The sequence below is a fragment of the Petromyzon marinus genome, chromosome 59, assembly GCF_048934315.1.
Source record: "Petromyzon marinus isolate PM22_M1 ecotype Great Lakes invasive population chromosome 59, UKy_Petmar_22M1.pri1.0, whole genome shotgun sequence".
Lineage (NCBI taxonomy): Eukaryota > Metazoa > Chordata > Hyperoartia > Petromyzontiformes > Petromyzontidae > Petromyzon > Petromyzon marinus.
In genome coordinates, this window is record NC_133725.1 from 8,681,204 (window position 1) to 8,694,451 (window position 13,248).

The window sequence follows — 13,248 nt, forward strand, 5'->3', positions numbered from 1 at the left end:
TACCTATCATGAAAGCCTCACTGAATCTCAACTCCTTTCCCAGGGGGGGTGGCCATTTGCTATTGGACGTGCTTTGCTTCACGTGGGAGAAAAATCGGAATATCTGCACTAAACCAACCGTGACGTGTGCAAGAGAAGATAACATGCCAAAGCTCCTTGGCAGATGGGTTTACAAACTCGCTTGGCTCTACTGAAACCTCCTGGCCACACCGCAGCCCAGGTGGCATTTGGGAGTCCCCTTATCGCTCTGCTGCGACGGTTTCTGTTCCCGTGAACCTCGCCGATTTCACGCCCAGCCACTGGGCTCGCTGGCGATCAGTCACTTCCCTGTCACCGTGGACTTCACTCAGCGATTCGTCCACACATTGGGCGAGGTGCACCAGCTACGTCTGTTCGACCGCCGCAATGTACGTCACCCTCAACTTCTCTCCCTCTCTCTCTCTGCTTCTTCCCTCGCATTGCTCCACTCTGAAATTCCCTCCCATTGGCTTATTTCACCAGGTTTCTAGAACTTTTCTCAATTTCAAGTAACCTTCTAACTCGATCTGTTGCATCGTCATTTAGTGCAGTCTGTTGCTGGCCACTTGGCATTTTGGTGGCCGGTCGGCCCAGGGATCAGAGGTGCTGAGCCGGCACCGCTGAGAGCCTGGGGTTCAAAATCCAGGTTCCAGCCGCTGCCTCCGGTTAAACTGGGTTCTCTGGCGCAGCGAGATGATCGTCTCATCCTGGTCCAAATTACAGCTCGGAGAATTAAAAAAAATACCGGTACTCTCCTCTCCTGTGGACCAGCAGATCACTCAAAAGGTTCTCAGAGATAGCTCTGTGATGTCCACTTCCGCAGGAGGTCTTCTCTAACATGAAGCTGCTGTACCACCGCCACCGTGCGAGATTTTCCAACGGATTCTTCGTTTCATGTCGAAGCGACGCCAATCGCGCGTCCGTGACAAAACCCGCGGTACCGATTAATTTATTAAACGCGGCTGTTAGGCGGGGACATTAAACAAAAAACGTGGCCAAATATCCTGAGCAGAAACCCTCCTGCAAACAAATCCTGGGACTCTTTGAGGCTTTCCTGGGTAAATGGAGGATTGTACAATCAGTACGAAGAGAGACCCTGTACGCAAACTCACGGCGCGTCGTTGCGGAGCACTGGGGGACGACTGCGGCGGTCTTCTCAAGCTCGCGATTGCCGAATGTGCGGAGAGGAGCACTTGCAATGGAACAGCGTCCGGGCTGGTTCACGTCCGATGTGGAATTGTACCTCACAAGCCCTGAGAGCTGACTACTTAGCCGTGTGTGTTAAGTCACAACGCCACGAGGCAGAACGATCCCTTCACTGTTCACCCGCCCAACGTCGTGGAGAGGTTGCCGGGTGTGGAGGTAATTAAGTAGAGTAATGAATGAATCAAGTGGCTGGGATAAACTTGACGGCCTAAAAAGCACACGTACGTACACGTTCACACACACACACACGCGCATTCATACCAGTGCATACATACAGACGCATTCATAAACCAATACGCGCCATTCGCCACTAAGTGACGGTTACGTCACACACTTTTAAACATGCACACACGCACATTCATACACAAAGACCTCCCGTATAGCTGCAACAGATTTTATGCCAAGTCCTGTTAGCGAGCACCTATGAAGGCCGGCGCGGCAGATTAGGGGGGTGGGTGGCCAGCACCACGCCCGACCGCCTTTGTCTCCCCAGTGGTGATGTTTACACACCGCACCAGGTACTCAGTTGCGGCCGTGTCGACCTAGCGGAGGAGGCCCATGAACGGTTCAGATAATCCTCACCGGCGTTGGTGGCCGTGAGTGGGAATCGAACTCGGGTCGCCGGGTTCGTAGCGCAGCGTAGCGCTGACCTGCCACACTACAGCTCCCCCATTAAACACACTTAGGGCACACGCGCACACATTCCCAAGCATGCACACAATCATGCACACGTACAAAACACAAAGGTCGGTTGTTGTGCATTTGTTTTAATTGTTGGGGCAAGTGCTGTTAACAAGCAAGCACCTATTTTAAAGGCCGTAGCGCCATGCAAGGGGCTGATGTGGCCGGCCTCCACGCCCCGTCCACATCTCCCTCCCCAGTGCTGATGTTTACGACACATCGCACCAGGCCCTCATTACAACGGCCACTTCAGGCTAGCCCCATTGCAGTTGTTTGTACATAGTGATATAACTTACAGCCCCTTGTCAATTTGCTGCTGGGTGACAGCCTCTCTAATCCGCATCGGGCATGGGGGATGTTTGACCATATTTCACCGCACTGGTCACCAAAGGTTGATGAAGCAGGGCGGCTGGGGTGAGCAGTACCCAAACGGGTACTGCTCACCACACTTATGTTGGACGTGGCCGGCTATTCAACTCTGGTCAGTAGTTCGTAGCGCATTGTGCAAACCGGTGTACTGCCATTCCGTACACACGTACGTACAAAAACAAACTCGCGCGCGCACACACACACACACTACAGTACACAGAGACAAAACAACAGCCGCCATTCGCCACTAAGGTGTCGCCGATGTCTCCATGGCACCTGTGCCAGGCTGCATGCATTTTGAAGCAATGCGAAATGTCGAAGGCTCGCTTGCGGGAGGTCAGTAAACCCAAACACACACAGTGACCCTAAACAGTGACGACACACGCACACACACACACAGCCCCAAACAGTAAATCCACTCACACAGTACACACACACACACACAGTAAACCAATACACACACTCACCAGTGACACCACATACCAACATGAATTCCACATGCACGCACAAACATATACATACGTACAAATATCCATACACGTACAGCTACACTCACACACCCCCATCACTAAAATCACACAAACACCCCACACAAATGAATTTGCATTCACTTTGCTTAAAAAACAATATCACTCCCTGACTTACTAATTTCGTATTTCTTTAAAGTGATTTTACTGCACGCAGATGGACAGACGGCCCCCCAGGAATGATTGTTGGTCACCAGCGTGGCACAGAGCTAATGGGTGACCGCCCCCCCCCCCCCCTACCCACATCTAAGAAGGCAAACGTGGGAAAAATTGGCAAAGTCGACCCAAAATAAATGCGTTGGCACAACACGTTGGGAAATGTTAGGCAATTCTTCAAGCCGGCTGCTGCACACCTGAGCGCGGAGCTGCTCAATGGGATCGCTTGCGTGGCGGCAAGGATAAACAATTCGGATCGCACCGTCACCCATTGGCCCACGCTCTGCTCGCGTGCGCAACAAGGACGAGGTGTCCGGGCCCGTGGCTCGTGTCCGGCCACAACCCACTCCGCCCATAAAAACCTAACGGGCCCGAATCGTAGCTGTGGGCAAATGTTGTCGAGTGGGTGACGGAGAACGAGTCGCTAACAAATCGCCTGAGAGGATCGACGCTTGAATGCGGAGTCCGATCTCTGCCATGAGCGGGCCCCGGTTGCAGGCAACTGCTCACAACTGGTTGCAGATATGCGCCCGTATTAGAAGACATTCAGTTGCACGCAAGCAAGAAGTGCAACCGATCGGTTCAGGTGTAGACCCCGGCCAGGAAAAAAAAATACTGCTCGGTTTTAAAAAAAAATCATCCTAGTTTGCAGTTTGGCTTAAGAACAGCGAACGGGGCGGTACCGTGTTGAAATGCACGGGCATGTCGGCGTCTGCGTTTCGCCCGCTCGCAAAACAATAATTCGGCAAAAAAATTTCGACGATAGTAAAATGAATGGGTGGGGGGGGGGGGGGGGGGCACGGCGGCGAGATTCACATGCAGCTGAGCTCTCATCACGCTCTCGACACGTATTTCACGGGCGCGATTGTTTTTTTTTTTACACCAACCGAAAAGGTTTCAGCGGGGGGAAAAAAATATAGTTTACAAAGCCTGCCACTTTTGTAGTGTTTACGATACCACGTCAACAACTTCATGTCATCACCTTCACCGTGTCAATGACAACACCTTCAGCAGATATTCATATTAAGACTTTAGAATAAAAAAAAAAAATTCGACCAACTTCCGTGGCGCTTACGTCTCCTGCCAAAGTTAAAAAGAAATCGACGATATCTGTAGAAAAATAATAATTTAGGGGAAGAATACGGTGTGGAGATGGGAATGTTCCGATTGATACTTGCGGAGGCCCTTCGCGGCTGCGCCGCATCCCAACTCGGCACCGCTGTCCGACGTTTCGCTCCGCGCGCCGGCAGCTTCTTCAGCGACTGAATTTTGGAACTAAGCAAGTAATTAGTTCCAAATGATTCCATTGTTCAAATCTGTGTCGTCGTCGTGGTCGTCGTCGTGGTCGTGGTCGTGGTCGTGGTCGTCGCCATTCTGGCGGCGACCGCCGCAAGCGGTGCGTTCCGTGGCATCTGCCACGGCTCTCGCCGTGAGTGCCCATCAGCCATCAACGCCATCATCCCCAAGACGATTTCAGATTCAGCAGCTGCCGGAAGAAGCGGCTCGCACAGCGCACCGAGCGACGCCGTCGGGACGTCGTGCCCGGCTTGGAGCGAGGGAGAATGCGGTTGCCGCCGCCGCCGCCGCCGCCGGCGTCACCGGCGTCACCGGCGTCACCGGCAGAGTGGAGCGCAGGGCTGGGGGGGGGGGGGGCGCGGGCGCGGCGGGGCTCCACGGATAACGCCGCGGCCGGGAATGAGCCCCTTGCCCGCGCGCGGAAAGTAAAAACACGACGGCGGAAACAGCAAAACGTAGCTGCAGAGCGTGGAATACTAAAAATGATGTTTTAAAACAATCACTCTCTCCATCTCAACGGCGGAAACTGGTCGATTCACTCCCGGGCCCGAAGCGGCCGCAAGAGGCACGTGTCCCAAAGTCTTCTTCTGGTTGCCATCATCGTCTTCATCATCATCATCATCATCGTCGTCGTTATTATTTACATATATTTATTATTATTATTCACGAACCTCCAAACTGTTGCGTTAGGTCAGACTCAGGAGTCGTCTTCTTCTTCGGAGATGAACAAATCACGAACACATCGTCGCCGTCGTCATCGTCGTACTCCTCCTCCTGCCTTGCCCCGCGTCCTTCGCTCGGAGGGATAAAAATGCATGGGCGCATGCGAAGGGATTCTCGAAACGTTTTGGGGCGCATCGGCAACCACCTCTAAACCATCTCCTCCCCGCACAGTCTTCCCGTCTCGATCGTCTTTGCCGTCGCTCCGGCCGCGGGTTCTCACGCGCCCGCCGTTCCCCGGCGTCAAAGCGCATTGCCCTCCCCCCCGCACCGCGACGCGCAAGTGGAGGACGTCTGCCCTCGCCCCGTTGGCGAGTTTTAGTCTGTCGGTCGTCTTGCACTCCGCGCCGTCGTATGTACACACAAAAGACACGCACGCCGTGTGGTAGCGCTCACTGCAGGCAGGCGGGCGGGCGCGGGGGGCGTGGGGGGCAGCACCCCTCACTGCGGGCGGGGGGGGGGGGGGGGGGGTCCTCGCCTATGTCACGTCCTCGTCGTCAGAGCAGTAGTCGCGCCCCTGCCGGGAGAAGAAAACGCAACAGGCGATCGGCAAGTTTCGTTGTTTTTGCATCCGACAAAGAAGATAACAGCATTGGGAAATAAACACAGGACAGGGTAAGCTCGGGGGGGGGGGCGGGGGGGGGGGAGCGACAGACAGCGGCAATTATTGTGGCCCGCCCCCATGGCTGCTGGAGTCATATTTGTGCTTCAGTCACAGCTAAGACTAAGGGGGGGGTGGGGTGGGGTGGGGGGGGGTGTTGAGACGGAGCTGTGCGGAGCGCCGAGCCGCCCCGGCTTAGGCGGCTCCACCGGAAGGCAAATCAACATTCTGTATCATTGGCGTTCCGTAGCTCGTCAAAATGGGAGCGAGATTATCCCTCTTAATTTAGTCGCTCCTGAATCCCGACCATTGCCCCCCCCCCCCCAGCTCCCCCCCCCCCCCCCCCCAATTTAGCGACTTTACCAAGACGGCATTATCCTCTCTCTCTCTCTCTTCCCCTCTCGTTTCCTCTCTTGCCCATACAAGCTCCCCCATAACCCTCGCCCTCTCTCTCCTCCGCCCCCTCTCGTGCGCACTTCCTCCCGTTGTTTCCCCCGGGAGATCGCAGGCGGCCGTTGAACGCCTCCGTGCTAACACAACGGTGCACGTCAGCCGCTCAAGTCTGCTTCAGTGTTGTTGCGCCAAAACCATTGGGAAGATATAATTATGTAAAATAACAAAGCGCGGCCTTTCACGACGGTGTCGACAATTAGCACCCTTGACTGCTCGTCCAACGGAGTGGCTTCCCAATGAGCAAATGTGCCCTGGCGTTAGCCCCCCGCTCGCTAAGCCATTTACGCAGCTCACCAAAACAATCCAAAGCCGGAGGTATTAGCAGCGCAACGGGCTGGGAGGAGCGGGGATTAGAGTAAGCGATTTGTGGCCCTGTTTAAATTTGCATCATTATTGTCAATATTGCTACGGGTAATATAAACACCCGTTCATGGAGCTTGGTCAAACATCTCCCATACAGCACCACAGCAGCTCTCACTAATACAGCAGCTCACTAATACAGCAGCTCACTAACACAGCAGCTCTCACTAATACAGCAGCTCTCACTAATACAGCAGCTCACACTAATACAGCACCACGGCAGCTCACCAATACAGCAGCTCACTAATACAGCAGCTCACCAACACAGCCGCTCACCAACACAGTAGCTCTCACTAACACAGCAGCTCACTAATACAGCAGCTCACACTAATACAGCACCACGGCAGCTCACTAATACAGCAGCTCACTAACACAGCAGCTCACTAATACAGCAGCTCACCAATACAGCACCACGGCAGCTCACTAATACAGCAGCTCACTAATACAGCAGCTCACTAACACAGCAGCTCACTAACACAGCAGCTCACTAACACAGCAGCTCACTAACACAGCAGCTCACTAATACAGCACCACGGCAGCTCACTAACACAGCAGCTCACTAATACTGCAGCTCACACTAATACAGCACCACGGCAGCTCACTAATACAGCAGCTCACTAACACAGCACCACGGCAGCTCACTAACACAGCAGCTCACTAACACAGCAGCTCACACTAATACAGCACCACGGCAGCTCACTAATACAGCAGCTCACTAACACAGCACCACGGCAGCTCACTAATACAGCAGCTCACTAACACAGCACCACGGCAGCTCACTAATACAGCAGCTCACTAACACAGCACCACGGCAGCTCACTAATACAGCACCACAGAGCAGATGGCTCCTTTTTCCATTTATTTGTGGGTTTTGCCGGTGCCTCCGAAACATTGTCTCTCTCGGATAGTGAACTAAAACTGTGCTTGTTGCAAATTATAAATGGTTTTTACTTTTAATATGATCAACATATTAGCTGATCTTCAACATCACTGTAGCAATCACCATTGTAGACGTAGAGATGCAACAATGAACTTACCCGCTCAATCTTCTCATCCAACATGCGGAAGAATTCAATTTGACTCTCCGACAGGTGCAGGCTGCAAAACAAGTTCAAAGTCAATGTTGTTTAGCCAGACGTGATCAAGAGACCAGGACAAGATGTTACCTTAACGGAATTTGTTCGGCGCTTTAACCGAGGCCGCTTTATGGAGAATTAAGAACGGTACAACACGTGCGTGTGTGTGTGTGAATGTAATGGTCGAGATGAGGTGAATGAAATAGATGAGAGGGAAGCAATGGGGGCGAATCTGTGATGAGTGAATTTGGTGAAAGCGAAACTGATGACAGTAAATGATGATGAATGGATTGAGTGAATGTGGAACGAGTTCAAGTTTTTCACGTTCCATTTATGAGGTAGAGCCCTGTGAGCCACGCGGCTCTTCAGTCGGGTGCAACCGCAACAAACAAAATATGAACAGAGAAACATCTTAAAGCGACGACGCGCAACAGAAACATCCTGGGATAAACCAGCAAATATTCCAGAAAAAAAACACCGTATTACAACGCTGTGTGCAAAAATCCCAGTGTGATGCAAGTCAAACAATAACAACCATAAGACAATTTAGATTAAAGTTATCAGGCCAACTCCGCACTTCCGCAAGAAACACGGCTTAACCATGTTTTCGAAATCAGCAAAATGAAGCTATAAAAACAATGTAACAGCAATCAAAAGGGAACCGTGATTCAAATTTAACAATAAACGATATAAATTTTGATTTAAAGCTTTCGTGACTGCAGTAATTCATATTCTTAGTTTTTTCGGTAAAGTCACACACCTGATGATGACCGTTTGAGTTATGGTCGAAACGTCGTGAGAATTTTTTTTTTATTGTTTTATATATATTTTGTTATTTTGTTGTTTCTCTTCAACGTGACTTTACCGAAAAAACTAAGAATATAAATAAACGATATACATAACATTTACGTAACGGTCAGCCTAGTGAATGGAGTCCTTGACATTAGCAGAGGTATCGTGACAGCCATGCAATGAGAATATGAAGTGGGAACAGTAACGGTGGTGGTGGTGGTGGTTATGAGGGGGAGATTCAGGGGGTCGTGGGGTGAGCTATAGAACAATCAGTGGGTTTTGAGTGAGCAGCGGAAACTTAGCGAGCGAAGGCGACTGCAAAATGTGGAGGGGGTTAATTTGTTCCAGTGAAGAAGCGAGCGAGCGAGTGAGACGAGAGAAGGAGCGACATCATGTGATTGAGCACAAGCAGGAGTAACAGAGAGAGGTAAGAGTGACCCGGGGACATTAATCTGCCAGTCGGGGGCGGTTCACGGCTGTTGAGCGATCCGCGGTGTCGTTTTCGAATTTGGGCAAATTTGGATCCTCTTGGCCGGCACGCGGCAGGCAGCACACTCTTGCGAATGATGTCAAGGGATCTTTAAAGGCCGGGGTGGGGGTGGGGGTTACGTTCCTGCAAAATGCCACGCTGGGAAATAGGGTTGAGCTCCAGGGTCCAAAATCATCACCTCCCTCCCCCCCTTCAGTTGAACTAATTCCCTTGCCGTTGTACTAAAGGAGAGCGGAGTCGCTCCCCGTCCCTTGTGTGCACGCGCGCGCGTGTACACTCTTTATTTTTCAATTTCACCTCATCACTAAATCCCCCGTCTCTCCTCTACCCTTCCCGCACCGCTGCACTCGCGCCCAACCGCTCTCCCCCTCCCCCAACACGGAGCCTCCCCCCCCGAATAGACGGCTAGATGCGTGGCGGCAACGCGCCTGCGAACATCTGCATTGTGCGCGAGCGTGTCAAGTTCCCTGTGTGTTACATCATCACACACACACACACGCGGCAAATAAATCGTTCCGCGCAGTCAATTCATTCGCACCACAGTCCCATCCAACGGACGCAACGCTCCCTCATCTTTCGCAAGGCCGCACCTCCGATGGGCGCAGTTGGCTACGTACGGCGTGAAAAGAGTTCAACATACGGACGTCGAATGACTATCTTCACAACAACCTTAGCAATGTCCAACCGCGTACAGACGAAACATCACCCCCCTCATCCCAGTCTTCCGGAAAACTGTTTAGATGCAAAGCCGCGATTGGCGAGGTTTTCTCGTGGCCAAACGTACCCTGCCAAGACCTTCCTAAAAAAAAACGTCTCGAGACTCGATCAAACGTTATACAGTAAAACCTTGGATTGCGAGCATAATTCGTTCCGGAAACGTGTTTGTAATCCAAAGCACTCGTATATCAAAGCACTCGTATGTCAGTTGTGATCACGTGACGCTCTGCAGACAAAGTGTACTACACGTGCTGCTCGTATTGCAAGACCTCGCTCGTTTATCAAATTAATATTTATTTAAAATTTTTGCTCGTCTTGCAAAACACTCGCAGACCAAGTTACTCGCGATCCAAGGTTTTACTCTGTATTTGTGTTAAACGAAGGCCGCCAACAAGCACTGCCGTGCATTTGCGTGGGATATCACTACAGTGAATCACAAGCGAAACGGATTGCTCGACAGTCACTGGCCTACTTCAAACAACAACAACAACAATAATGTGCCGTAACAATATGAACAGATATATAACGGATCTAAATCAACACCAAGAACGATTCAACATAACATCAATCTAATGACAAATATACATCAACAACAATAAGATAATTGTTCACGTCAACAATAATATATCAACATCCACCAGTGACATATCACCAACGTTAAAATCATCAACACCTCGCGTATTTCACAACCACAACTGAAGCCACACTATAACGAACAAACATTATAATCACAATGGCAACCACATTATAACCGCAACTATAACAGCCACATTACAACCACAACTGGAACGACATAACGACAACAGCCGCAATATGGCCACAACCATAGCCAAAACAGCATCAACGTGGACAAACCCTGCGACGAAGCCACCCGCAATGCGTCCGATCGCCATCGGATCATGCAAGCTCAACAGGCATTGAGCCCGCGTCATGGGGGATGGGCGAGCGCTGAGCGCGAGGCGTTGCGGCCAAGTTCGTGGGCGGTAACAGACGGCAGTGCAGAAAGACCCACTGTTGTATATGCATTGAACTTCTTTCACACTGTGCGTAGCCAACCGTGCTAATCGAAGGTGCAGTGTAGAGTCTATGGGCAGCGTTGAGTATATACGTAGTGTTAAGTCTATGAACAGTGTTGAGTCTATTGTGCAGTGTTGAGTCCATCGGCAGTGTTGAGTTTATGGGCAGTGGTTGAGTCTATAGGCAGTGTTGAGTCTATGGTGCAGTGTTGAGTCTATGGGTAGTGTTGAGTCTCTGGGCAGTGGTTGAGTCTATGGGCAGTGTTGAGTCTATGGGTAGTGTTGAGTCTATGGGCAGAGTTGAGTCTATGGGCAGCGTTGAGTCTATGGACAGTGCTGAGTCTATGGGCAGCGTTGAGTCTATGGGCAGCATTGAGTCTATGCATAGTGTTCGTCGATGGGCAGCATTGAGTCTACGGGCAGTGTTGAGTCTATGGGCAGTGTTAGTCTATGGGCAGTATTGAGTCTATGGGCAGTGTTAGTCTATGGGCAGTGAAGAGTCTATGCGTAGAGTTAGTCTATGGGCAGTGTTGAGTCTATGGGCAGTATGTATGTAGAATTTCTTTCGCACCGTACGTAGCCAACCATGCTAATCGGAGTGCATTGCAACCGAGTTTAATCACAGTGGGTGGCTGAAACATGGATTCGAACCCAAGCTCTTAGCGGTGCTGGCTCAGTGGCCTGTGACCTCTGTCATCAGCTCCCAGATAATGACAATGACTGGCAGCACAGATAATGGCAATAAGCTGACCCGACCCCCAAACTGGACTTTGCACTCGCAACCTTCCGATAAACCAAGTCTGGCGCCAACCAGCTCAGCACCACCCAATAAAATGCAAAGGTCTTCACACGAGCGAGCATCATCTTCCTGCTACCTCCACTCTCTTCGGACAGGAGTGTGTCCTCAACACTACGGGTTAATTCAGGACATGTCGAGGCGTAGCCCTACAATTTCTCACTCGTGCCACTGGTGGCGGAACGGGCCTCCACTAGAGGAGGGAGCTCTGCGGAGTTGCATCTGGGCAGCGTTTTGGCCTACACTCTTCCACGCCGGCTCAACATCTTGGATGAGGTAGGAGCATCCACACTTTTCCCCACCGCAGGCGCGTTGCCAATAGAATAACTGCGGCGTTATGCTGCCGGGTGGACAGAGGCGGTGGATGGTGGCGTTTCAATCCGCGACCTCTGGATTGCCAGTCCAGTGTGCTGCTGTTACACCACCGTGGCAGACTCCCATTCTTTATTTAGCCCGTTTACAGCTTGCAATGTTATTTATATTGCTTTTTTTACAATGTGTAACAAAGAAAAGCAGCAATATAAAAATAAATGTGGCAACGGGGAACAGAAACCACTGTAAAAGTAACCAAAAACGCAAAGCGATTCTGGATCGCACGATCCAATGCTAGTTGGTCACTGCCACGGTGCAGGACTGGACTGGACCTGTATCGGCACACATTACAGTCTCTCTGAGCAAATCACAAGTGTGCAAAAGCTTTGGTAGTGCGAATTTATTTTAAAATATAATTTACTTAAATGTTTATGGAGGGCACGCCCACCACCCCCCTCCGCCCCCCCACCTCTCTCAAAACAAATATCCCTACTTGAGACCCACAACCACCCCTGGGCCAACACTGCAAGTGCGTTGTTATCGACCGCAAACACTCGGCGCAGCCTGCGTCGCGGCGGTCGTTGCTGTTAGACGAGGTGGCCACGCGCTCCAAATTATTTCGCGATAAATTAATTGGGGGGAAACGCAGCAGTCGTGGTCCGCCCTAATGAGGCTCTCCTGAGTAAGAAACGTAACAATAGTACGCGGGACACCGTGTGCGTGTGTATATATAAGGGAGCGGTAGTGCCGTGGTTATCGCGCTGCACTACAAACCCGATGAGCCGACTTTGATTCCCGCTCACGGTCAACACCAGTGGCGATTATTTTAAACAAGTCCCAGGGCCTCCCCCCTAGGTCGATTCAGCCTCAAATGAGTACCTGGTGCAATATGTAAACATTGCCATTGGGGAGACAAAGGCGGCTAGGCGTGGTGCAGGCCACCCACCCCCCTCGTGTGCCGTGCCGGCCTTCATAGGTGCTCCCTAACAGCACTTGCCCTAACAGTTTACCCGGGGGGGGTCTGTCTTTGTTTTTATAAATATATATAGCTTCCCATATAATGTTAGGACACACTGCAATTAACCGTGCTCCTGTGATGGTGCCAGTAGCTCACAGGTACACGAACGAGTGTCAAGTAGAATTTGTTTATCCAGGTGAGAACTCAACTCATCTACACTGGTGACCTGGGGCATTCTTCTGTCAGTAGCATGGGGGGTGGGGAGGGGCGGTGATTGCCGTTGTGTATAATCCCCCATCCGATAACCTTCGAATTTGCCGAATGCTGTACCCCAACGCCTGCACACGACGGCCTGCTCTTAGCGAATGCTGGCGCGGGAAATTTTTAGCGACCACCGTGGTTGTTAGTCGTAGTAATATTGTTGCGGCAATCTTACACCGCAGTATTCATCAGGATTGGTCGCTGGATTCAAACCGCAAAACCCCCGCAACGATTGGCAAACGTGCCGCTGCCGCCAGGCCACGGTGGCACCGCGCCACGAGTGCCGGGCAGCACCCTCGTTGCCGCCCTGTTGCCGTGGCTACAGGAAAACCGCTGCAGCAGCAGCAGCGGTCACCAACTTTGACGGCGATTCCTGCCCACAATGAACTCAACCCGCCTCCGTTTGACCCGCTGCCAATAAAATTTTACATTTCACAATAACG

The 13,248-nt window shown here is 51.5% G+C and overlaps 1 protein-coding gene across 2 annotated transcripts in view; it reads right to left on the reverse strand.

Annotated features, from left to right (window-relative positions):
* Positions 1 to 3,852: 3,852 nt before the first annotated feature.
* The window catches only part of C59H1orf21 (chromosome 59 C1orf21 homolog), a 37,138-nt gene continuing 27,742 nt past the window's right edge, over positions 3,853 to 13,248 (reverse strand). For both annotated transcript variants that reach the window (XM_032976553.2, XM_032976552.2), the window contains exons 5-6: positions 7,425 to 7,485; positions 3,853 to 5,490 (exon numbers count right to left, since the gene is read on the reverse strand). In XM_032976553.2, the coding sequence (XP_032832444.2) occupies positions 5,452 to 5,490; positions 7,425 to 7,485 (100 nt within the window). In that variant the 3' untranslated portion in view covers positions 3,853 to 5,451. The remainder of the gene's footprint in view (positions 5,491 to 7,424; positions 7,486 to 13,248) is intronic.